This window comes from Sebastes fasciatus, chromosome 19, assembly GCF_043250625.1.
Source record: "Sebastes fasciatus isolate fSebFas1 chromosome 19, fSebFas1.pri, whole genome shotgun sequence".
In the NCBI taxonomy this organism is placed as follows: domain Eukaryota; kingdom Metazoa; phylum Chordata; class Actinopteri; order Perciformes; family Sebastidae; genus Sebastes; species Sebastes fasciatus.
Genome location: NC_133813.1, coordinates 14,729,120 through 14,756,952, shown reverse-complemented (window position 1 = coordinate 14,756,952; position 27,833 = coordinate 14,729,120). Strand labels below are relative to the sequence as shown.

Genomic DNA, 27,833 nt, shown 5'->3' with positions numbered 1-27,833 from the left:
CTGCATTGATTGTTAATTTATTAGTCAAGGGATGGAGAGTACGATCCCAATACGTGAGATGAGTCACTTCCTTTATGGTCCCTAAACGGAAGGTTAGAGTTTTTTTTTTATATTATTATTAAAGAGGACCTATTATGCTTTTTCCCTTTCCTTCAGTGTGTTATATAGTTTTTTGTGCATGTAAAAGGTCTGTAAAGTTACAAAGCCCAAAGTCTTTGCTAAAGGGAGTTACTCTCCCCCACAGAAACACTACTCCTGAATTGCCTGAAACACCTTGATTGAAGTCCTGCCTTTTGTTCCATAACGTAGTGATGTCACCAAGTAACACATTAGCATAACAGCGAGTTTGGCGCGCCGTCAAACAAAGCTTGTTAGAGCTGGAGCGGAGTCCGAAGAGTTTGGTTCAGTTGACCAATCACAACAGAGTGGGCCAGCTGACCAATCAGGGCAGGAGCTCAAACATTAGAACATTAGAGCATGTAAATGTAGAAACCCAAAATACAAGTATGCAGCTTAAAATGAGCATAATAGGTCCTCTTTAATTTTTTTTTTTTATTTTTTTTAAAGAAGAAGAAGATGACTTAGGTAGCACGGTAGCAAGCAGGGCATTATCTTAGTAGGAGGTGTGTGTATGTTTGGATTTTTATTTACATTTCTGTTTATATTACAGGTCTAATTTAGTAATTTCACCCTCAACCTCCATCTAACAATGCGGGTGAGGGAGGTTAGTGTGGAGGCCAAAAGTCCTCTGTAGCTCCATCGTGCTGTGTTCTGTAAGCCACGTGAGTCATCCAATCAAATGTGTGGGATTTAATTTAAATCCTTCTCATAACTAAACCCATATTCTAACTCGCATATTCACTCGGAAATACACCTCATTACTGGAGCTGAAGACGCTCTAACTTCCGCTTCACTGTGACTTGGCACTTTATAAAGTAATAACAAATATGTGCGATGCATTCCTAAAATTAAGTAATGCTGCGCTACTTCTGCAACATGACGATACGCATTACATGCCATCACATAGCTGTGCATTTTACCGGTAATTACTTATGCAACATGTACGCCAAACACACAATACAACCTCAGTTCCCTTGCCATCACTCCATAGCCACTTATTTAACACACTGCTGTACTAAATGGCCATCAAGCACCCAGTCACCCTGAGGCTCGCTGTGCTGTGACCCGTGCAGACAGACTGCTCCTCTATATCATTATTTGACAGACACTCAAGGAGGTGCAGATAACTTCAACCAGGTCAATACTTCAGGTCGAACAGTCTACGAAGTAAATTAAGATTAGCAAGGACAGGGTACCAGTTCAGAAACTGATCTGTAAGCAGAAGATTAACAAAAGTATGCATGACTACAGCTCATTGATCTACAGTAAGGAAGGATGGAGTGTTAGGTGAGCAGAGACAGAAGGAGAGAGATAGTGCAAAGCTTGTTTCTAGTTAATCTGTCAGGGACTACATGTTCATGGATGGAGAGACCACAGTATCAGACACAAAAACCTGCAGACACACCAGGCTTCTCTACCTCTAAACAACATACAGTACAATCATCATTTCACAGAAGGAGGCTGGTGAGATTTTATATTTGTGTAACTGTCAACAAGTCCTTTAACAAATCATCCCCATCATGGCGGCTGTCTTATTTTAGCTAACATCACCTTAACCTTTAACCTTTAACCTTTGAACTTTCCTCACCCCCCCCAAGTGACTTCAACTAACCTGCTACTAACAGATGCTCAAAATGAATACATAAATCCTTCATTATTAATTCATAATAACTGCGTGTGACTCACATATGTGGGCCCCCTCAGATGGCAAGATTCACGTGTGCACACATGCACAAACTCAGCATGGGGGACTGTTTATCCAAACCCAGATGGCATCTTAGGGATGCAATTACAGCCCAAGCTCAGTGCAGAAGAACACACCAGGTATCCCCCCATCCCTCACAATAACACTCTACAGAGCACAACATTCAGAGAGAAATCTTCCTCTTGCCAAAATATGAGACTGAATAAACCTTAAAGAGGACCTATTATGCCCTTGTGCTTTTTCCCTTTCCTTCAGTGTTTTATATCGGGGGTTTTTTGTGCATGTAAAAGTCCACACCAAAGGGACTTACTCTACCCCACAGAAACATTGCTTCTGAACCGCCTGAAATGCCTTGCTTGAAATCTATTCCGTCATTTCTTCCGTAACATGGTGATGTCACCAAGTAACACATTTGCATAATACCTGCCTAGCGGCTAGCTTGGATCACAGCACTCAAACAGAGCTTTTTAGACACATTATTTAAACATTAAAGCATCCAAACATGTTCTAGTAGAAACCCTAAATACAAGTATGCACCTGCAAATAAGCACAATAGGTCCTCGTTAAGATTCAGACATACTGACTTGAGCACAAGAATTTACGTTGCTCATTTTATGGTGTTATTGCAGGTTAAATTAAAAGGGTTAAACAGCTGGAATTGATACGGACATGTGTTATAAAGACAGCCAGATGTGAGTGTGGTTTAGTTCACCTCAGTGACATACAGAGAACATCAGGCCAGGTACAGAATAATCTCCAAAGTAAATGTAACTAAGAAATGTAAAACGACGAAGCAAAAATTAACCACGTGAAAAATATGTTGTGGTTATTACCGTATGATTTTTTAAAAAGTATAATGGATGACATGCCCGTAGGTACTATCTCATTATTCCCAAACTCTCCAAGTACTTGACTATATGAGTGTTTTAAAAGGCAGTTGAATCCATCTTGAGTCAGACGCTTGAAACCCAACATGGATGGTCGCATTTAAAACAAAGAATGATTGATTTTTAAAGTCATTCTTCATTATATAACAGCAGACATAAACCCATGAACAAAAATTGTGTTACCATCAGATAACAAGGATACAGTCCCGCCCAGGGAAGAGGATTTTGTGGCGCACCATTTCTCCCATAATGCACCCCACCGACCATATATCCACTGCACGCATAGAGGTGACAGTAAGACGAAGAGGGAGCAAAAGAAAAGAGAGGAAGGTTAGTGTTAGACACATCGAGCTTTCTGGGAAAAGCAACAGCGATTAGAAATAATTAGTGAGGGGCATGTTGCACAGAGATAAACTTTAATGAAATAGATACAGACAGAGAGGAGGCAGAAAAAAAGAGGACTAACTAGCGACAGGAAATTCAGAGCCTTGGAGTCTGCGGGCCATGAGAGGAATCTGGCTATTGAGTCATAGCTGAGGCTGCCATTCAATCACATGTTTGATGTTCTGCTGCGCGCTTTTAATCAGTGACTCATACCGCCAACACTTTAATACAATTTAGCTCATTGGCGAAGAGCGACTCCACCAGATTTGTTTGTAAAGTTTCACAGATAATTAGGATCATTAACGGATAACACTTGTGTAATTTTATCTTTTTTACTGATCATTAATGCTCATGAAAAGACAAACAAGTATATTTTTTAAGTCCTTGGTCAAGTCCCACTGCTTTAAAAATACATTACATACAGCTCACATAGACATACTGCTGCTATAACGTAATTCACCTTAAAATGACAGAACACAATTGCTTCAAAAGTTGTCTTACTTGACTACAGGTAGATTCTACGCTGCCACACCGAGATAGTAACTGAGTGCAGTTTTGGGAATATTGAAAATAGCTCCAATAAACTCATTTAGTAATGTACTATATTAGCAAATACTGCTATACACACACTAATCAATTTCTGTGAGTTGTTTTAATTGACTGTTGCAAAGTGGATGTTTTGTGTGCGTTAATAAAGACAGCAAAAAACAGTGTTATCCTTTAAATCTGAATCTGAATGTGATCAATGCAAGCTCACAGTTATGACAAATCCTCACCATTCTCTTTGTATCCCATGCCTAGGATGACCTCTGGGGCTCTGTAGTATCTAGTCACCACATAAGGGGTCATCATGAAGCTGGTGCCTGCGGTCCTGGCCAGACCAAAGTCAAGGATCTTCAGGGTGCAGTCTGACTTCACCACTATATTGCTTGGTTTGAGGTCCTGGAGACGGGGAAAGACTGGCGTCAGGAACTGTGTGTACTTAGGTCATTTACAAGCCTTCTTTTCTGTTGACAGGTTTCAATGACTTCTGGTATTTAACTTGTTTATTATGTAAATGAACATTGTGATTTTAGACTATCTTGTGTTTATATTTTTAGTAGCTCATTAGTTCTGAATGAGGTTTTGGGGTTTTCTGTTATATTCCTTGTTTTATTTGTTTAGTGTTTCCTGTTTTATTTTGATATACTCCATTATCAGGAATTAATGGACAATGTGGAGGCTAGAACCGTCCGACGCACCTCCGCAAAGTCCATTAATTCCTGATTATGGACTCCTCGGAGGGCATTATCCCTCTTATACCATGGTCACTTGCCAGAGACAAAAAATAAAGACCATTCATTTATATTTTCATTAATTTTGCAACCAAGATCTACCGTTTTTCATAATGCATTCACTCTGTTTCCCTGGTAACACTGAGGGTTTGCTAATATCTGGAAAAATCATTACCATCCCGTAAGGTTCTTATGCAATAGCAACGTTGTTCACTGCTACAGTAAATAGGACGGACCTTAGCTACGACTTGGCAACGGGAGATATTTCTAGTCTGCTCAGCAGACCAAGGTATAAGAGGGATTAAACCCCATGTTTCCTTTGTGCCCTTGATTGCCAAATGGGTAACCAAGGTGATGTCAAATTGTATGGCTACTGATGTTTGACTACAAATTGTTCTCCCTAAACTTATAAAAAAACACACCCATATTTAGTAGTTAAACAAGAAAATTGAGGTATCTTGTTTTCTTACCCTGTGAATAATACCGGCTGAGTGCAGATGTTTGATACCACACAGCATCTGATAGAGCAGGTAGGACATTCTCTCATGGTCCAGCTCCATCTGGATCACCTGGCACAAGTTGGCATCCATCAGCTCCATCACTAGGTACCTGAAAAAGGTTTTATAGATTTTAGAGTGGTTGACAGACTTCGTGACTTAGACTTAGAGTTATTTGATGGGTTAGCTCAAATAATTAGACATAATAAATCATTTGAAATAATAGCGCTCTGTGAAAGTCATGATTGGAGCATTCCCCTACCATGTCTGGCTGAAAAAAAGTGCCACATAGACACGTGAATCTTTCTGCAGAGATTGCTCTAAACGTGAACACCCTCTCATTTATCATTCAGTATGAGAACCGGATACCTCCAGTAGCCTTGGGTTACACCTACAGTACTTTCACTGACTACGTTCCAGCGGCTGTGTTCTCACAACTGCAGGTGTGAAGGAGTAATAAGCGCATAATGCATAATAAAATCAGTCCCCTTCTTTACTCTTGTCATTTAAGATACCAGATTAAATGAAAACAATCAGCCTTTCCTTGCCTTGTTACATGAGCTAAATGAATATCTTTCACGTAAATGTAATTATGCAAAGACGGCTTTACTATACTCACACATCCTGGAATTCCTCTAATGATTTCTGTGGTGTGAAGACATTTAATAAACTGATAATCTGAAAGAGAGAAGAGCACGGAGAAGATCAACATTATAGCAGGTAACAGTAAATATATATGCACAAATCTGAGTTGGAACAAGGGACGGGGATACAAGTTGGTAATGGCCCTGGTGAAGGACACTGCCGAGTAGGAGACAGAAGTGAGTTGGAACAAAAGAGTAGGGGATAAATGTGGTGAGGAAGAGGAAAAAGACGAAGAAAAGAGCTCAAACTGCGGCACTGGAGATTACACTCATGCCTTGAAGTGCTCTCTGTTTCACTCTGCTGCCAGTTCGGTACATTTCTGGAGGCATCGAATTTAGCGCGGTCACAACGTTGCAGTTGCTCGTCTCAGTTTTGTAGCAAAGGGATTTATCGAGAACCAAAAATAGACACCGACTGGGGTATTCATTCTGACAATGGGTACATTTTCATTCTTCCTGCATTCCTTTCCTCTCCCTGTTACCCCTCGGATGAATCACTTACATTTTTGTGATTGACACATTTCATGAGCACCAACTCCCGGTATGCCCTCTTGGCATGGGTCTGGTTCTGGAAAGGTCTGCTCAGCTTCTTGATGGCCACATTTCTGTCCAGGACCGCGTCATAGCCCGCACTACAGAAGAAAAACACATGGAGAACAATGGAAGCAAAGCGTCTCCAGCTTCATATTTAATGGACAGATAAGAGAGTAGCATTGATCATTGGTATCATAAGACATGAAAGTGGCATTGACCTTCTCATCTAACTCTCAGTAAGAAAGCAAATTTCCCAAAATATCAAACCATTCCTTTAATTCCGCCCCACATAAACACTGACTTCTCCTATTTGAAATTATTAATATGAAAGAACCATTAATATGATTATACTTGATTGTAATATGATAAACATTATTTATGTAGCTGTATTAAAGGTGCTAAATGCAAGATATTGCCTCCATATGGCTCTCAACATGGCGACGGCTGAGCTGACTGCTCATAGCGAACGGTGCTAATAGTGTTAACAGTGAAAACAACGGAAACGGAGCTAACAGTGTTGACCTGGGGGGTAACCGGAGGGTAGGTGCTACGCCTCCGCAATGGCACCGTCAGATGGGATGGCGTGATCAGCTTTAACCGCTGTATGAGAGCAGTGCAGAGCAGCAGCGGTGAGCTAGCCACTGGGGCACACTCACATGCATTAAAAGGCACGCGCAGCCGGCCCGGCTATGTCAACAAAGCACGGAGAAGCTCGGATTACAACACACACACAGAGGGAGCACGACTTTATTCTCTGCTCAGGTAGACATTACTCCAATATATTTACTCTTCTATATCTTTAAATAGCAAATAGTTGTGTGGTGCTATGCACTTTTAACCAAAATAAATGGCACAATGCAGTGAAATAGAGGGAGAAATGTTAGTTGTAAGTAGATGGCTCAAGTGGCTCAACCCATTTTGGAGGTCATTACAGCAAAGTGAGTTCTTTGCTGACTGAGCACAATCCCAACCCCTGAGAATCTTTGGGATTTTGCCTCTTTGTGTAGATTTATGTTTGTATCCAATGAAAAGCAGTAGATGAGAAAAAGCCGCAATAAAGATGACATGCACATCACATTCTCAGCTACATCTTAGACTGCGCCCTTTCTGATAAATTCTCCCTGAAAGACGCTACAAATTGAGTTTCAATGCTGCATGCAGGCTGACTGCAGCCCCAATCAAAACGACACTGTGTGTGGGTTTGTGGACGGCTGGGTGGGATTCAACTGTGGTTCGTCATGTCTCTGGAGACTGCGGGCCAGGGATGGTGTGTGACCATGGAAACAGTGCAGCCTTCATAAAAGCATTGATCCAATAGGGATTTGAGCCTGTCATCACTTTTCTGGCGGAGTGAATGATGATGTCATGACCAGCTAAACTACTTAAAGCCTTCATCCCTCCTAAGATGCTTCTGAAAGCTCATCCTGACCGAGCACACAAGTCAGAAGGGCAGAGATGTGCACAGATTGGGATGTTTGTGGGCGACAGCATTGGCAGAGTGAGTGTTCCCTCATTACCACGTTCTCAGGCTTTACAGGGGCAAGGATCTCCTGATTGCATAAGAAAAGCAGAGTGATTGTACTCACTGTTGATAATCTTTTGGACAACTGCTCGTATGTATGCTGTAATTTACATACAAGCTGTTGTGAGCGCATGTACGAAAGGAATTCTGTGCAAAGTCAGACAGATGTTAGATGAAATCATGTCATCCAATTGGGGATTATGCTGATAATAATGCACATTCAGCATGTCAATTTAATTATTTTATCATCACATTACGACAAAATCATGCTTCCAACATAAATGCAGATGTCACGGTCTGGTGTGTTGTTGATGTGCTTGTTAATATCTAAATGAGACTGTTTCCATAGTGTGTCCCATTTGATCTCTAGAATATGATATCAGTCTTACGCAGCGTGGTCGGGATAATACCGTCACCAGATGACACCAGATGACAGCTGTGGGCAGAGCCAAGCAGCACACAGCGGAGCAGGTTAAATTAGATTTGCACTGTCTCCCTGCCATCCATCTCTACAATATCCTTCAAATGGGCACAATCCCAGCATTAGCAGTTGCAGTCCTGCCCAAGCTCCTTTGCGAATGCACAAAATTGCTTTGGAACGGAAGGAGAGAAGGGCCGAGGGCATGGGAAGCAAAGGAAAGGACAATGAAAGAGGGCGAGTGGAGGGCGAGGGTGTTTAGAGCATTGAGAGCCAGTTAAACACTATAGAAGATACGCAGATATAAAACATGTCAACTTGGCTCATCCCAGGCAGGTATATCACCACAGCGACACTGCATTAACATAAATATAACTTATAGATCTGTTTGGTCATTTCACAAAGACTGTGAGATGCATTCCTTTAAGTGGAGCGTTGGCAGCGGCACCACTGCATTCTGACAGGGCAGGCGTGAGATGAATTACAATGAATAGGAGCTCTCTCTGCAATCCGGATTAAGGATTCACGTAAGTGCCCATCCTGTCAGGCCCTCATGGCCCACACATCCATATTCTAAACAACAGATACAGTAAGTCATCAGCTCGGAGCACTGGAGAGGGTATGAGTAATTCAAATACCATAAGTGGCCCCACATTTGTGATTAAATTATGCCAAAATCCTAATTCCTCTACTGAAGATAGTGGTTGTGATTATTAGTTGTTTTTTTGCATATATTAACATGTTTTTAATATTTCTCAGTTTCTACTAAGAAACACTCACACTTACTGATATTTTGACACTTTCTTAGAAATAATAATCTTAAATTTTCTTGTTGGCTTATTTATTATTTACCCTTCTAAGCTTCTAAATTGTAAAATAGAATAAATATCACTATTTAATTAATTCATAAGAAGAAACAGGTGTGCTTCACAGTTGATTGCTCTGCTTCGAAAAGGTCAGTCAGTCAGTCAGTTGCAGTTGTTTTGAGGAAACAGACGCATACATACTTCATTACTTTGTAGTTTAGCTAAAGCCTCAACAGTACTTTTCAACCATGTTAATTACAAGTATATTCACAGTAATGATTGAAGATGTTGACATAGTATAAAATAATAATTTTTTGGCCTCTCAACTGATCATAATCTTGAATATATTATATATTATTCAGATTTATTTGCCCTTTTAAAGGGACCTCTACCCGTTTGCCAGCACAGGATTAAAACCCAACATTTGTTAAAAAAAAAGATCCTTTAAAGGAATAAAACATTTCTACATTCACAAGTTTTATGTTGAGCTGATCCGTTCTCTTTCATTTTGCTCATCACAACATTTCTGCAAAGATGAGTCACATGGCTGCCTGCTGTGCTTTCAGATGTTATGATCGGTCCGGCATAATAACAACACACCAGGGTTTTAAGGAGAACTGACTTCCCGATTGCCAAATTAATCATGGAAACTTCATATCATTTTCTAAAGTTACATTTTGCAGCCCTTCACTCACACAAACAGTGCAAACAATAAGCAGAGATTCTCCACCCTTAATAATCTCCCACAGCAATAAACTACAAGACAATTAGAAAAATCAACTAACAGCTAAGTGAGATAATCACACATTAAATACTACATAAAAAACACATAAAAAACACATCAAATGGCGTGATATGATGTAATACGGGATATAAAAGAGACGCGCTGTTGAGCACTTACCAGACAATTCCCTGAGCTCCGGAGCCGATGGGCTTTAAATTCTGGTAACGTTTTAAAACTGTGAAGGTGGAGTCTCCCACTTCCACACTGTAGAACTGGTTGTCCACTTTGCTTTTGCTCATGTTGTAATGTTGGGCGATATATGACACATCCACTTGTTTTCCAAAACCCTGCATGAAGCAACAGAAAAATTATGTTAGTGATGATGAAGAAGATTTACGTGTTTACTTACCTGGTGAGTATAAACACCTGGAAGGGAATCATCAATTCGCACAATAAGAAGTAAAATCCATTTTGTACATTTGATGTTATTATTGTTAAACCATCAATAAATCAGTTAAAGCAGTAGCTGCTGCTACATATCTATATATATATATTGGTATTTTTCCAAACAACAAAAAAAGTGTGTGTCAGGGCAGTGGTTCCCAACCTACTATCTTCCTCAGTTTGAATAAAGTGATATCAAATTAAATAGTATTTTTTTATTAAATCAACTTTCTTTAAAGAATATAACTCGTCAGTTTCGTCAACATAAATAAAGTAATGACGTCTTGATGGATTCACCAAGCGAATGTAGATACATAATATGATAATCTTTTTGGTAACGACTTAATTAATTTACTATAATAGCGTTAGAGCCCAAATAGCGTTTTGTTTAGTGTGGTTAAATAAATGTAATTTATTTAAAAGTGTGGGCCTTCCTTTGTGTGCGTCAAGTGGGAGAGCACATTTTTGACCACAGTTAAAATGTTGTTTTTGAAAGGCTAAACGCCAACAAATATGGATTTAATATTCAGTTCGATTCGCTACTAAGAATAAAAAAATATATATCTTTTTAAATAGTTTTATAACTGACTTCTGTATAAATTATCCAGCAAGTGTGTTATTAGGATTTTAGTTATACATGAGCAAATCTACTCATAGACAACACCCCAGGTTGGGAACCACTGTGTTAGGGGATAACGGTTAAAACTGGAAAGGTAAACAGGACAAGACATACAGTACAGCTGAGTTCACACTGTTTCCATGCAGAAATGTAAACTCTATAATAGCCATGTAATGACATTAGTGTCACTAATGTCTTTACTGTATTCACTAGACTAAAGACTTTAGTCTTTTATGAATGTGCACACACAACAATAATAATCAGGCTATAATTACTACTCGGGCAGAGCAGTCGAACAAACGGTGCCACAACAAAAAATATCAGTTAATTACAGTCTGGGTAATTACAACACAGCTCACAAACCAAACAAATCTGTGCCACTGTGTATTACTGAGGGGCACGCGTTTGAAACACTTCCCACAAACGCCATGAAAAATTCATATGTGTGATGTAATACATTTATACTCATCCATATGATCTGATTATTTCAATACATCGGACTGCAGCCTTTACTTGACTGTACAGCCAGCTATAGTAACACATGCATGTGTAACGCAGACATCCCTTGCAAAGCGTCTTAATAATATGAGCTACAGTGGATTATAGCCTGTAGCAAACCACGCAGTCCGCACAGTTTATGAAATGACATCCCCACAGGAGTCAAGAGGAGACGAGCGATTAAGCTTCAGCAAGGAACCTCTTCACCGCTTAGTCTTTAGTTGAGATCTCAGTGTTAGATAAACACTTGAGGTGTTGAACTTAATAGAAAATTACCTGAATTTTGTTGCATGAAATGAATTATCAAAACAAGGCTCTTCACCTTCATTTTCTTCAGCACATTTAGAGCTCCTCATCACAAGTGGAAACCATTTTGAGCTTCACATTAACAGAATTATACTCCTTTTTTATCTTCTTAAGTAAATGTTGCTAATGTTTGTTTTAACTCAAACTGAGTTATCTCACTTTCTACACAGAGAAAAACACAACAATACCACAACATATAGAGCAATGAAGGGGAAGTGGAAGTGAATGAGTACTGTACCTTTTTTACCTGTAAGGAACACACACCTGACAAAAAGCTATCTTCACATCCAGGATTGGTTGGCTGCAGTTATATAAGAAATGTCTGCTCATAAATACCTGAAAGACACAAACAGAGGAAAGACAGAGACAAGGAGGGAGTCAGTAACAGGAACAGGTTGGTTGATACACAGCTACAGTATTTTCTGGTCCTTTGAGAGTCACAGAAACAAAATCGGAAAATCAAAATGTTCGTTTTCTTGACCTGCATTCATCTGCTATGTTAACATATTTGAAAGTCACTAGCGTTTTTGTTGAAGGTAACATTTCAGTTTTATAGTATTGAAAGTAATAAGTGGTCTGTGGCCTAAACGTATCATAAAACCGTGTTGGATAAAGACATGTGAAATGTGTTACTTATAGTAAATAGACATACGAATCAGCTTCATTTTGATGCAAGATTTGAATGCGATAAGTGATGGTAGCTGGCTAACATAATATCATCACAAATGTCAGCAGGGTTGGTTGGCACACGTGTCCATTAATGTAACTGTTATTGTATATTTTGTTGGGGGTATTTTGAGCGATTCAAAACTATTTTGAAAGATTAAAAACAATGTTTATATTGTTTGTTAATTATTATTATTTTGAATGGTCAATGGAAAAAAGTAATTAGACACTGAAAAATTGCTTAAGTGTTGTTTGGTTTTTATAAATGGGTAGATATTCTATTAAATATTCATGTTTTCTGGTTCTTGTTTGAATGAAATGTTCAAATTGTTTCGATTGGTTGCTTTATCTTTTGTAACTATAGCATTTTAACATTGTGCACAACCTGACTTTAATGTTGAATACAAAACATGTATGTAGATTAAAACACATTTATTTATAACTGAGACCTTCTGGATTTATCCTGAGTCACTTGCAGCGCTACGTATAATAGAGCAGTTTTATTAACATGTGCACAGTGATGGAGTAGCTGTTTAGGCCCTTGTACCACCATCTTTCCCTGGTGTGGGATTGAATTCACTGCCCCATCATTCTCAATAAAAATGAGAAAAACCAAAGTCACCAATACCTGCTCCTCTGTAGCTACACAAGAATAGACCAATATAATCGATTCTTCATCAGAGAACAATACAGCATGGTTACATTGACCGAATGTCTTTGTGTTTCAAGATGCTGGTGTGACTTGGGTTGAAAAAAACCCTGAATATAGCTGCTGTGAATAAACCGTCATCCTCTTTAACATTGTGTGAACTTATCCACACTCACATCACTTTTAACACTAAACTCATTACCCTCTTCAACCTTCAGGGGGGTCTATGAGTTATGAGTTTATGCAACGTGTTCTCATCCCAACTCGTCACATACCGCCGCTTTGTCTCGCCACTTGGCGTCACTTTATTTTTGGCATCAAAACCACTATAGTTAGAGTTATGAAAGAACTACATGGTTGGGCTTAAAACTACTATGTTAGTATAGTGAAAATGACACTTTAACATGGGACACAAACATCTGTCTCATGGATGAAAGACTTGTTTGTCGGACCCATCCACCTCCCCTTCCAACCACACTCCCGACGCACTTTCTCGGAGCGTTTGCTGTTGCCGCGGATGGGTTTACATTATGGACTGCCTAGTGAATTTCATACTGGCGCTAAAGGGTGCCTTGTGCGGCGGTACCGAACGCAGACAGCCGTGACAAAGCCTCAGTATTTGACACCTTGGGAATGAGAACGGGGCTGGTTTATTTAGGCACTGAGGAGATAATGCATGCAGTTTCACAGGGTTATATTTAATACTGCTATCATACACAAAGCAAACTTTTAAAAAGCTTGTACCATCAGGCGTGGAATTTACATAAAAGTAAGTAAGTTTTGGAAAAGCTGGGAGGCTTTTACTGTGAAGGAGCAGCTGATAGGTCAATTTGGTTTAAATGTAGATTCGCACAATTTTCTGGAGCTTTTTTGTTGGCAGACCAGTTGAAAAGATTGGAGGAATAAAGAGGAGAGGAAGCTCTGAGGGACAGTGGCTCCCACATTAAGCATGGGACCTAGACAGGCTGCAGTTATCGCCCACAATGACTCCAGCTTCAAGGCTTTTTCCAGGTAATGAAGCCCCCAGTGTGCTGATGATCATATATTCCGAATAAAATGAAATGTGATGTTAATGTTGGCATTGAAAATAATAGAAAAGCGTTTTTTTTGCTGGCCTATAGCGAGAATGGTTGTGTGGTCATAAAACAGCGACAAATGTTCCCAAAATGGTTTGGCGTCTCTCACAAGATCTAGAATAGCAGTTGGAAGGATGTGTCTTTGCAATTTTGCACTCAGGAGGTAAATTTAGGACGTTTAAGACACAAATGTATCACTTAGCTCCGCCAGTCCTCTAATACTGTCAAGACTTTAGTGTTTCTGCTAAATCCAAAGGGAGCAGGGCGGCGTTCAAAAAGAGATGTGGGACACAAAGGCGTGAGATTTCCAGTTTGGCCTATTTAGGCCGACCTTTTACTTTATACTTTTGCAGTGTCAAAGTACAAAGTGATGGCTGACAGTACTGTCTGCGTTTCACCGTTGGATGTGCTGCGTTTGTATGAGCCATATGCCAAGCAATTTGAAGACTGACTGATTCACTGTATTACTAGAAGAACTAATCATACAGCGACTGATATGAGACTAAATGGGAAGAAGAACAGAATAAAAAGATGAGCGGGAGAAATAATGCACAGGGAAGGGTATACAATACAGTTATGAGGAGAGACGTTTTTTTGATGTGATTTTTGTGCGTCCACACATCAGTTGCAATCCCTCAAACCACTGTTGTAATTTCACATCACGGCCGTGTGTTTGACATGACAAACATCGCTGCCACCACATTAACCAGCACAGTATTTGCTATTAATCTAACTGGTCAACATCTGAAATAAGCCCCGCTACCTAGCGAGCTACATCTGTGCCGCTTTAATCTTTAGCCATCTGTGTACATAACATATTAAAATCTCCCACATGGCCAAAATGTTTGTCTTCCAGCAGCATACACTGTAATAATTCAAACATCACCCGGATCATCTCTGAAGATGATATTAGGCTGTGTGGGCGAACGTACGTAGCCTGTAAATTACCGCTACATTCCTACACTAACACTGGACAGACATATCTGGTTTAGATTGTGGTTTTCTCTTTATTTCACAATATAATCAAATTGTATCACTGTGAAACAACGAAATGAAGAAATATTTTTGCTAACTTGTAACTGAACTGTTCAATAAATGAATGTTTTCTGATAGAAAATATAGATTTTGATATCAAAATCAACAAATTAGCGCATTATGAACCCTGCTTGGTTGTACTCGTATACAGTATAGTAAAATATATAACACTGATAAAAAGAAATGGCATAATACAACACCCCTTTAGTGCGAAAGAGAGAAAAACACCGAAGAGGAAAGAAAAGTAGAATCATGACAATATTGTGCTTACATATGAATTTCAGTTTTTTTATCTCTTTCATATTCACTAAAACCTGGTGGATTATTTTACGATGTGGTATGTTTGACCAGAAAATATGGAGCAGAATCATAAAACCATCTTAACTGGATAATGACTATAAACAATTTACTAGGGAGCTGTCACTTTTTAGAAAATTTACACAGCTTAACAATAATGAGTTAGGAAGCGGCTGACTGTCATGAAAGAGACAAATTGATTTGTGTAATTATCAAGAACATTTAATCACGAAGATGTGACAGAGATGACAAATCAATTGCAGCTTTTTATTTTATTCCCTTTGCGAAGCCGGCAGCAGATTGTCTACTTGTCTGTGTAACCCTCTGACCAGATTCTGCTGATAGTGGTCATCGTGGTTGAACTGCTGCTCTGGTTGCAGATAATACTACACTCAGCACCAGTCCTTAAAATGCCCATTTATCATTGTGACTACAATATGTCTCATCAGTACAAGCCAATGCCAGGTGATTGAGAGGTTTTCTACTCCAGCTTATTCTAAGCGGGTGGTACGAGAGAGTTGGCAGTTAAAGACATACTCAAATATATTCATAAAGATTATAATGAAACATAATTAATTTCCAATAAACTTAACAAAAACGACTCCACGGGTCTTGTCGGTGCTACATTGTTTGTTTGGAATCTCTATAAGAAACCAGCTGTGTATTGTTTTAAGTGCTCAGTTGGAACCAATACTACAATACTTTTGTGGATACCTTACATTAGGATAGTAGTGAGTATAAACCAGAGACTGTTAAGAAGTGGACGTAGTCACCGTGACGTCACCCATTGGTTTTTGGACTGCCGTTTTGAAGCCTCGAGTTCAGCAGTTTCGCCGTCACCATCTTGGTTTTTTGCAACCAGAAGTGACACGAGAGAGTGGAGCTAAGTACAACCGAACGCTGAATAATACATTTTCACCAAAAAGATTATATATACTCATGAACTGAAAACACACTGTGAAAGGTTTAAAGTTCTAAGACAAAAACAAGGACAACTCTCAGACCGGACAACGCTGTGGTAGCGACCTGTCAATCACAAGGTAGCCATGCCCTAAAGCATACCCTGTTTTATAGTCTATTTGACTATAAATGGGACCATAATTTACTAAATGAACATCATGCTGTATTGAAGAAGACTTGAAACTAGCAATTGAGACCATAAACTCATGTTTACAATGTTTACTGAGGTAATAAATCAAGTGAGAAGTAGGCTCATTTTCTCATAGACTTCTATACAATCAGACTTCTTTTTGCAACCAGAGGAGTCGCCCCCTGCTGGCTGTTAGAGAGAATGCAAGTTTAAGGTACCCTTTTCTGTTTTTTGCAAAAATCTTTTCTTTTTATTTAACTAAAGCAGGCAAATTTTCAACTCTTAGTTGGCATTCAAATGTAGTATTGAATTTCTGTATTGATCCTTGAAAGTTAAAAAAGAAAGAAGGATGACATGTCGGCTTGATCTTCAGTGGGGAAAAAGAGAGAAGAAAAGAAAAGAGAAAAGAGAATCAGGGATACTGGTATTAAATAACTTTTGCGCATCAACCACAATTTATTAAAAGTTTTCCCTTCGGTATACTGCTCTTGAGGCTCGCTCAGGAGCGTTGCTTAGTGTTGCATCAGAGTTTGAAAGCAACAGTGCTTCTGGATGTAAAGGAGTTCTGGATTCAGTCACGGCAGTATAGATTGTTTAAAATTGCCAATTTGTAGCAGTCAGACAGGATGTTAGTGCTGAGATTGCCTTCTTCTGGAAGTGACTGTTTGTGTCTGTTGAATTTACCAGACTGTGATCACAAATTCAAAACTGTCTAAGAGACAACTCGAAGCTTCATCATTGTCTCAGGGACACATTCAGACAAAAATTGTATTACACAATTACAAAAGGCAGGGTCTGTTACACTGATGAGACAACCAGTATTAAGAAAAAACTACAGAAACTCAAGAATGAAACAGAAAGAGACGAGAGAGGAGGTTTTAATTATCTTGAATGGGCTAATGCATATTACTGATACAGCAGACCATTAATCTCCAGTGCTGCATGGCCTTTGCTGATGCTGAATTGTGCTAGTGTGTGTGTGTGTGTGTGTGTGTGTGTGTGTGTGTGTGTGTGTGTGCTCTGCAGTTGTGGCTGGTCCTCTGTATTTGGATCCTGGGCATTCTGTTACATCCGCCCTCATGGGCACAACACTGCCTCAGGCAAACCAATGATCACTCTGCATACTGCGTCCCGTTGTACAGCAGCAGCTCTTAATCCCAGCACGATCTACCGTAGGACACTTTTAGTTTTCTGTTTCACCTGCTAGTTTACGGCACACGCCTGGCAACCGAGGTGCATACCAGCCTCTGATTGGACGGCGGGAGGACCGGGATTGAGAGCCATTACTATCAGAAAATGTGATGTGATGATGGTGCGATCCAATGTGATTAAACTGTTAATGGACTGTTTTCCCAAATGTCTTGCAGTTTATACTGCTTCTACACAGTCCCACCAGATAAATAGCTTATATTAGCTGGTTTTGTTGTGTTACCAAATAGTTTATATAGCTCCTATTAAATTAGCTGTATTGATTTCATTATTGTTAATAAAGGATTTTATCGGGGCTGTCCTCAACCAAAGAAATTCTTAATCAACAGATTTGTAAAACTGAGTTTCTCCACAAAGAATCATAAAAAAACACCACTTTAAATCTTGTGTTTACCAAAGATGTGCTCATACGTTGTTTGGTAATAAGTTATTCAGCATGAAAAAGCATAAAAAATGACTGATCTTAGACCAAAATGACCAATTAGTTGACTAATCGAGTGGGAGAGTGGGAAGCCGAAGAATTTAGAAGGTCAGAAGGGTAAATAATAAATAAGCCAACAAGAAAGTAGCAAAGATGATTGTGTAAAAATTTAAGTTTATTATTATTAGAAAGTGCTTAAAGCCCTAGATTGTATTTATTTAATTAGTAACCACATGGTGGCCTTGCAGAAGTGATGCCAGCAGTTTGTTGGCACTACTGTTGTTCCTTACATCAAGTGGGAGGTATCGCTGCTGTCAGAAATTCCCAATATCTCTGTCTCTGAGGCCGACATGAACGGTTTCACCCATTCACCCTTGTAATTACGGTCTGAGCGATGGCGATGGCGATGAACGCAGCATTATCAAAAAGAGGCCAAAAGATAAAGAAAATCATCAGGCAAAGGTGAGCATGCTTATATTTAGACACTGGACATTTTTGACTTGTCAAACACAGGTGTTACTAATAACTTTAACAATGGCTGCATTCCATTTAGGTGTGCCAGAAACAGGGGTCTGCCATAGCCCCTTTTCATAGCAGACATTTTGAATTATAGCAGGTTAAGCACAATTAAGTAATGACATTTAAGAGCTCTAGAAAGACCTGCCAGTTCTCATTCCCAGGCTGTCATCTACCGACGCTTTGTCATGGCCAATATTAAACGCTCAGGGAAAGTGCTGTGGCGGCGTAGTTTAAAGAGCGAGAAGACACAGCCAGAGCGGGAGGGACGGAGGGAGGTGGGGTGGATGGGACCAACAAACACAAGGCTGTCATCCAGGAAACCGCTGTTTGTGTCCCGTGCTTTACGTTTCACTTTCACGTTACAATGAGTCCCGCGGTCGCAACGTTCATTTTCATTTTCACTGCACAAACGTAGCAGTTTTAAGCCCAACCATGTTGTTCTTTCCTAAACCTAACTATAGTGCTTAGATAGATAGATGCCAACACCTAAAGTGACACCAACGGGTGTGACAGTATGTGACGAGTTGGCAAGACATAACACTGAGTCTATTGTGGGTCTTATTGTGCATGCATAGAATGGAGCTAACATCATTGTTAATAGTTACACCTATGACATTTCTGTGAACGATTAAACACGCCTCAAGGACAACTCAGCTATCTCCATCCCTTGAATGATCACACGTTTCCTCCTAAATATGACATAACACACCAGCAGTGGTTTCATTATGAAGCCATATACCTGATTAACCAAGTTAGATCCACCACAACATGATCAGAAGCATCAGACCCTACAATAATATACAAACACCCCATATGAAGATTTTACTATTCTAGGCGCAAAGTCGTGGTTTTGTGAGTGTGATCAGCGCTAACACTATGACATCAGACAAAAATAAGACTGATATGTTATATGGACTGTTGCTGATGATAAAACTAATGTTTATTATCCAATCTACTTTCGACAAAGGTGAGATGTTTTTCAGCTTTGGCGCAGCAGGTGTACAGTATGGGTCCATACATCTGATTTAGAGCTTTTCTTAGTGGAAAGGTTAAAAACCAAGACACTATTATTATTGAAGGACAGGATATGAGATATTTCCCATGTGTCATGAGAGTCCATTTCATTACTTGATGGAGAAGTGCAGCCAGGGGACATGTCAATAACCAATGGCTACTGTCCAATGTCTCTTGACTGAAAGGTGTGTTTGACTAGAATTTAATTTCATAGAAACGTCGGTAGTGAAGCATCTCAAAAATAAACATTTTACATGGATCGATGAAAAAAAGAAAAAGAATATGTTGTGCTACAGCAGCAGGTGTTTGAAATATACACCAGTGAGGTGCATCCACTATCATCCACTGTGCTTACAGTATGCATTTTACTGACTGCTCCTGACTCAGCGTATAGCCCACAGTATCATATACAGGAAGACATGTCAGCCACATAAGTTGAGTTATAGACAATGTTTTATGTCTGCATTAAATAGGCTGATAGACTGCTATAGCACCAGAGGGCGACTGATAAAACACAGTGTGCCTGACACACCAGTGTTATTGTTTCCTGTCGTATCCATCTTTGTTTCCTCTCCTCTCACCACTCTCCGGGCTTATACACATTCTGTGAACGTCACAACAACGTCCTCCGTCTATGTCTTCATTCTTCCCTCCATCCTCGACCCTGACGAGAGCCTGCGTTCTCCCCTTTTCCTGCCTCCTCTTTTGTCCCTCCCTCGCTCCCACCATTCCTGCTCCCAGGCTCCCAGCCTCGCTGCAACCGTCTCCCCTCCCCCTCCCTCGCAGCTCCATTGTGAGTGCTTGGTTCAGCAGCCCTCTCTCCTGCAGTATGCAGCCTTGCCTTGCCTCTACTGTGCAGCCCGAGCCAAACGCAGCACAGCCTCCCATTTGGGCTCAGGGGAGGGGAAAGGGAAGCACTTCAAACTGCAGATATACAGCCAGGAAAACAACACAGCACCGACTCATGTAGCGGCTGTGGGAATCCGAAATGCTCACTGACATCTCATTGATTTGGTTTCTTTACAGCTGAGATCCTCTCCGTCTGTGCTCTCGTCTGTCGTCTCACTCACATCCCCCCCCCGATTCTCTTTAAGTAAACAACAGACATGTTAGCTGAAAAACTGCTTACGCTGCGATTTTCTGATGAGCCGCATGGTAGCAACATGCACAGCTTTGGCAGGTGCATGAGCACATTCATTCATCTGATTTACAGCTTTTCCTACAGAATCTGAAACACATTCGGTAGAGGAAGAAGATCTGAAACCACCGTGTCTTCTGTTAAAACAACCACCTGAATATTCATCTAGAACACATAACATGATAGAATTCACCTGACTTGATCACGGAGCTATCCTGATGCCATGGTTACAGTAGATAATGCTTTCTAAAATAGATCTCTGCTGCAAAGGTATGTCTATTCTCTCAGCAGAGTTTACCACACCTTGTACTTGATGTTGTCATATTCCTAAATCCCTCATATGTGCATCCTAATAACAAATTTGATTTCTTCATTAAATTGAGCCTATATGCTTTAGCAGTCAACACCGATATTTAATGAGAGTTTGGTGATATGCGGAAGGTTTTCAGCTTTGTATATTTAGTCTGGATTTAATGCCACCCTCTAAAATTCCTTTGATGGCCTCTGAGTTGCAACAATGTCCGGCCCTTTAGTGACTCTTTAGTCTCTTTACAGATGTGCTGCAAGGAGATTGGGACTAAATCTAACACAGTTTAAAGTCATGCACTTGCAGCTATCTGCAAAAAGCAAATAAAATCTGCACATTTTTGTCAGATCAAATCCAATTATATAACTGTGCATCTCGCTCTGCGGGCACATTTCCCTGTTTGTCTGTATTGGTAAGCAATGCTGCAGCCTGGGGGGAATCAACTTTCATGCAGCAACAAATTTCATTTCATTTATAAGAATAAGACTGTAGTAGTATCACTGGAAGAGTTTCCCACACACAGCTTTCAGTTCAGATCTAAATATGGTTAGACAAAACAGTACAGTAATAATAATTATGTGTAATTAAATGCCAGCAGTTATGATCATAAAAGCATTAAAATTGACACCAGGCAGGGTAGATAAAACTGTTAAACATTTTAATGTGATGCTGGATGACTTTTCTCTTCATCCTAACATACATTTATTTCTCTCATACAACCTCATTCTTATCCAAATGAGTTGTGTATCTTCTTGTTTGGTTATGTACCAGGAGACAACTGTTGAAATGAACATTACTACATGGAGGGATGGATTATTAAGACCACGGTAATACACAGTCAGGAACAATACTCAGCCGGGGGTCATTGGGTGATGATAGACTATGCCAGCGTTGCTCAGTAATCCATCCTCTTTTAATGACGGCTTTGACCTTCCATATAATCATGAGAACTGTGGCAGAACGGCCCCCAAAAGACTGATGAGGATATTCAAGTAATTGATGGTCAGCAAGAATTGTTTGGGAAAAAGTCATGAACTTCTCACATTCAGCCTCTATAAACCTTCATAAAGCGACCCTGAACTGGACTGGTATTTAATTATCTGTCATTTGTTTGTGTGGTTATGCTCCTCTCCTCTGATAACACTTAATATAGTTCATGCTGTGATGAATGTTTCTAATTCTCCGTATTTCAAATGAAGATGCTGGCCTTTTACGTCTTCTAGTTTGTGCCACAACACCAGAATTTATTCAAATCCTGTAGACCATATTGTGTTTATCCACTTCACTTTAGTTAAAGGTTTTGTTGATAACATTTCTATGTAGACAAATATTTTCTTTTTTAATTAATACATCCACAGAGCTTTTAGAAAGGTACCAAATAAAGTATGGCTTTTTCTGAAAAAATTATTATTGTGAATTAATCATTTTGAAAAATGTTTTGTTATCTCCGTGGAACATATCTGACGTTTGATTCCCACTTCTAACAAGACTTGTGAGCCAATAGTATAACAATGTTGGTATCATGTGGTATCATTCACCTGACAACGACTTGTTGTGAAGTAAATGCAATGGAACAGGGGAGGGAGACATCTAGTGGCTGAATGTTATCAATATTATCAATAGCACCTTTAACCCATTTATCTCTATCTATTTTCAATGCATGTATTTCCTATCATTTTCTGATTAAATCCACATTCCTTTTAGAGCTGAAACAATTAGTCGATCATGAAAACATTAATAGGCAACTATTCTAATGATCGAATCGTTGTTAAAGTCATTTTTTACGTAATAACGCCCAACATTCCCTGTAATGTCAGCTTCTTAATATGAGGATTTGCTTTTCTCTGTTTACCACCATTGTAAATGGAATATATTTTGACTGTTGGTTGGACAAAACAAAACATTTGAAGATGTACTGTTGGATGTGTTTCACTATTCCATGTCAAAAACAGATCAAACAACTAATCAATTAATCAGGAAAATAATTAATAGTTTATATAATGATTAGTTGTTGCCTAGTTGTTTCCTTTGCTGATTAATTGTGCCTGCAATCCCACCATTACCTCATCTGAATACATTGTTACGCAACCAAGGATTAGTATACTGACGCTCCAAAGTCTGCGAAACAAAATGGAATTAAAATGCATCATCTTTACTGCAAGATAACATGAGTCTGCTGTTGGCCATTTCCATTGATGATTCTCCACTGGATGAACAAGCTGCCTACCTAAAAATCAATATCAATGAATATCATTGTGTGTCGACCTGCAGTGGCTACAAATAATACAGATTGTTTTAAAAACTGAAGTATAGAAGAACAGAAATACCGAAGAACTATTCAAGACACGTGACTTGCCACATAAGCCGATGATGAAGAGGAGGATGAAGAGAAGTGAGGTGAACCCGTTTATCTATTAAATCACTCCCTTCTTCCAGCCACTGCAGAAACACTCATAAAAAAGCTTTGTTTAATTGTTAAGCGTGTTCCCTGCAGCACTTTCACAAGCATGGGAGCCTGCTCCTGAATAATTCAGCACCCAAGGTCACAGCGCTAAAAAAACTCTCTCTTTTTTCTATCCTGCACATGGAGTTTGTTGTGACTCCTTTTAAACCTTCACTGACTCACTGACGACTCGGCACAACACCGGTAATTAGTCCATGACTGTGGGCATGCACCAAACAAGTACGTTGAAGAATGGGGAATTTAAAAATATAATAAGTCAAATGAACATGTTTTGTGCTCACAAATAATAGATGTGTTCCTTTAACACCTCTGTATACTTGTACCTGGGCAATCAGTACAATATAGGCGAGGCTGTTTTACAGTCAAATCCATGTGCAGAAGAAATTATCTTCCTCAGTGGCTGCATCTCTTTTAATCCAATGCACAGAATGTAAACCCACATTTGGGTAAATAACATCCCATCCCCTCTGCATTATGAGTTCAGTTTTAATGACAAAGCCTCCAGAAAATCACTTCCCTTAATATATGCACCAGAAAAACCACCGATGAGAAAAAAAAATACCTATATTATAATCAATAAATCACCATTAATTGAAACTGTTTGCCTCAAGAACTATCTGCATTTTCTAGCACTTATTGAAGGATGGTCCCACGTCCCTGGTGAAGTAGTGGTGGTCTGCATAATGCACAAGGTGCGCAGCTGACTTCTGAAGGGGGGAGGAGGGACAAACTCTGCATGTAGGCCTATACAGTATGTAGCCCGGCATGTAAAAAAAGCCTGGTGTTTTTGAAGAGCATCATCCATTTGCACCACTTCTAATCAAAAATGCATAATGTGCATCACAAACAGTGTTTAATCGCCTTTAAGACTACAGGATGTGGATATACTGGATATATGGCTCACAGAAATAAACAGATTTTTATAAAGTCATACTGAATAACAAAGCCAGAATATCAGCCTGTTATGTGATGTTATTCTCCATTTGCACCACTTCTAATCAAAAATGCATAATGTGCTTCACAACAGTGATTTTTTTATCGCCTTTAAGACTATAGGATGTGGATACTGGATATATGGCTCACAGAAATAAACAGATTTTTAAAGTCATACTGAATAACATAGACTGGATATCCGCCTGTTATGTGATGTTATTCTGCATGTCCATTTAGGGACAAACTACTGATGTAAGCCTACTGCAGGATGCCTGTACGGATGGAGATGGAGAGAGGATGGAGAGAGGATGGACAATATTATGCCATAATGAAATCCCCCTCACAGAGCTGCTACTTGTTATAAAACAACATCAAGATGGGGTTGATATTTTTTCTCCCATGTACCGAGGATGCATCCAGCTAGTGGACTTCATTAACCTTCCCTTTTGGATCAATATGCATCACTCCTCCACCCTCCAGGCTGCAAGCATCCATCGCATGATCCACATTATTAAACAAACCCATCCCAGTTCTTACCATTCCGTGCCAGCTGATGACGATCCCAGTCCTTTTTCAAAACATCCCGACGAGAAACATTGCGGTGAGCATATAGCTGGAAGGCTGACTTCTTCTTTAAAAGATGGAAACTCAACAACAACAACAACAAAAAAAGAGATGATGAGGAAAGAAAAAAGAAGAAGCCGAGGTGGACGGAACCGAGGTTCTGATGCTGAATCACTCTCCTTCACAGCTCTACCACCTTGCAACCATTGTGCTGCTGCAAGATGCTGGCTGTACCATTGTGGACCAACGAGAGAGAGAGAGAGAGAGAGAGAGAGGAGGAGGCGGAGGAGGAGGAGAGGGAGGGGGTACAGGGAAATATGTTGCCACAGCAACCGAGCTGGAGCACGTCTGACGTCAGAGCCCGAGCAGAGAGAGAGAGAGAGAGAGAGAGAGGAAGAGATCACATGGAGGATGTGTCTCAGGATGGGAGGGGGTGTGTAGCAGCATCTATCTCTCTCTCTCTCTCTCTCTCTCTCACTCTCTCTCTCTCTCTCTCTCTCTCTCTCTCTGTGTGATGATGATCCCATCCTGTAACCGGCCCACCATGAGAACATGGAGCTGTTATTGGTCAGGTTTTTGTCTCACTAAGCTGCCCACATCTCACATCACTCATCAGCATCAACTAATTTTTAGTCAACAGTGTTTATGCTTCTTAGCAAAAAATAAAGACAACACTGAAAACAAGAAGAGGAAATAATAATAATAATAATAATAATAATACATTATTAATAATAATAATAATAATTCGGCTTTTTGTGGATTTAAAGGTAAAAAAAAGGCACATTTCTTGTATAACACATTTCATTACAAGTAAACTCAATGCATACAAAATTAATATAAAACTACTAAAATAATGCACACAGTGCACTTTCATTAACTAAGTTACTGGAGTTAAGCTACTGGAGTTATCCTGCACTATATTCATTTTTAACAGTCTCTTCCGCACTATATTCACTTTTTTAATAGTCATGTATCACAGCTGTTACCCTGCACTATATTCACTTTTAACAGTTTTCTTCATCTCCTTGTATTTTTATGTCTGGTATATTTTTTTGTACTTTGTACTTTGCACTACTAACTTTTTTACTGCCTTTTTACTAACATGTTTTGCACTATGGAACTGTGATGATGGAAATTAGAATTTCCCTCGGGATCAATAAAGTAACTATCTATCTATCTATCTATCTATCTATCTATCTAAAATTACGCATATATTTGCACAAGTGTTATCATGTAGATAGCTTTTGAATGTAATTTCTTTGATTTCTTACTTCATTGTATTTAGTTTGTAACGTTTGTAGTAATTCCATTGTTATTTACAGATGTGCTATTTGTTTTTATGGTGTCTGCAATTCAAAACAAAAGTAGTATCTGGATAATTATGTATGTTAGTCCTTCTGAACCTTCTGTTTTATTGTATTTATTTACTTTTATACTATATTTTCCATTACTGACCTACCTGTTTTGCTTATTGTAATATGTTGGTATAAGTTAGAGTTGTTATCCTGTCTCTGGTGTTTCCTCACAGTAAATTGAGGAGCTAGTTTTTCAGTTCCTGTTTCTATTTTTTTTATTGAAACCTGTTATTATGGAAATGAAGCACTTCGTGTTACATTTGATTTGTATGAAAATTGCTATACAAATAAAGTCTGATTGATTGATTGATATTGCTATGATTCCTCTTCATCATTTTTAATTTTTTGTAAACAAATGCCTAATGCATTGAGAAGATAAGTAATCAAATCATTCATCCTGTGGGCCTAAATTTGTCCAGATTAACAGCAGCATGCACATGCCGGTGGCCCTTAAAGCCTCGGGTCACATCTGTATGGGTCAACAAAGCCTGGGTGTCCACCTGGTAGCCCATACTGAATGCAAAATATCCTTTTGAAAATTATTTTTTTAAAGCTGCAATCTCAATTTTTAAAGCTGCATTAACTGATTTTTGGCCACTCGAAGAAGGTTTTTAGCTTTGTTTAGGTCTCCACCGACCTCCTGTGGAAATATCAGGTTGTTTACCTCGCTAAATGTTGCTTACTTTGTTTGTCTGTATCAGGCAGATACAATAATCATACACTGATTAAAAACATGGCATATATTAGCCTGAAGAGAGCTCAGAAGGAGGTGGAATTATATTTTTCTAAAGTCAGGGCTGCCTGGCTGTCGACGATGAGATGTCCTGACCTCAATTTAATAAGAAGATGAATAAAACTTATGACATTGTTGACCTCTTCAGTTGTTAGAGGTAATTGAAATACTTTTTCAAAGGAATTCAAGCTCACTGCTCCTCCGCAGGTAGCTGCAGTCTGTCTGTGTTTGAGTCTAGCAATCCAACATTTCTTTCACCACGTAGGTGACTGTGTTATAGCTCATATCAGCGAGGGCGATTGCAATGCATCATTTTGATTAAAAAGTCTAATGTTTTGCCAGATTTGTGTCCAAACACAACTGAGACGGATGTGATGCCACCTCAGAATGTGGATTTAAAATTTGGGATCATGATGCATTTAAAATCCAACATGAGACTGCATGCACCTGTCTCTTCTTCAAGGATCCAAGCTAGCACCAGAACAATTGTCAACTCAGCCATACTTAGGTCAATATCAAGAGGAAAATAACCTGAAGAAAACAGTTTCTTGTAGAACAACAAACCACAGAACTGTCACACCCAGACACCCAGAGTTGATAAATGTTAATACTCAGCTGCACCAGAGGGCAACCTTACAGTGAATCAGAGCCAGAGGCTGTTGCTTTGTTCTAATACATTGTAAACTCATTTACCAGTGAGATAAGCCACTTGAAAAACGGATGAAACAGTAGCTCACCTAACATGCCTCTCTGAGTTAAATACAGCAACACTCATCATCATAGTGGGAGGATGGAGCCTGCTTGAATAAGATGCTACACATCCAAATGAGCTTCACATGCTTATAGGGCACAAGCCTGAGAAAACCTTTACATGCACGACCACCGGAGCTACAAACATCATAACGAATCATTTCTGATGTCTCTCTGATGGCCAGACGTGGCAAGTTTGTATTTTAACTCCACGCAGACTGAGGAACTACC

At 39.4% G+C, this 27,833-nt stretch overlaps 1 protein-coding gene across 10 annotated transcripts in view; it reads right to left on the bottom strand.

Annotated features, from left to right (window-relative positions):
* Nucleotides 1-25,039, bottom strand: part of mapk10 (mitogen-activated protein kinase 10) — a 41,107-nt gene extending 16,068 nt beyond the window's left edge. For 6 of the 10 annotated variants that reach the window (XM_074618757.1, XM_074618754.1, XM_074618761.1 and 3 more), the window contains exons 1-8: nt 24,738-25,037; nt 11,647-11,718; nt 9,693-9,862; nt 6,014-6,143; nt 5,487-5,545; nt 4,841-4,979; nt 3,873-4,038; nt 2,915-2,986 (exon numbers count right to left, since the gene is read on the bottom strand). In XM_074618757.1, coding sequence (XP_074474858.1) covers nt 2,915-2,986; nt 3,873-4,038; nt 4,841-4,979; nt 5,487-5,545; nt 6,014-6,143; nt 9,693-9,862; nt 11,647-11,718; nt 24,738-24,740 — 811 coding nt within the window. In that variant the 5' untranslated portion in view covers nt 24,741-25,037. Of the gene's footprint in view, nt 1-2,914; nt 2,987-3,872; nt 4,039-4,840; nt 4,980-5,486; nt 5,546-6,013; nt 6,144-9,692; nt 9,863-11,620; nt 11,719-24,737 lie in introns of all 10 variants that reach the window. The other 4 variants (XM_074618755.1, XM_074618758.1, XM_074618759.1 and 1 more) reach the window with 3 other exon arrangements.
* Nucleotides 25,040-27,833: the final 2,794 nt, after the last annotated feature.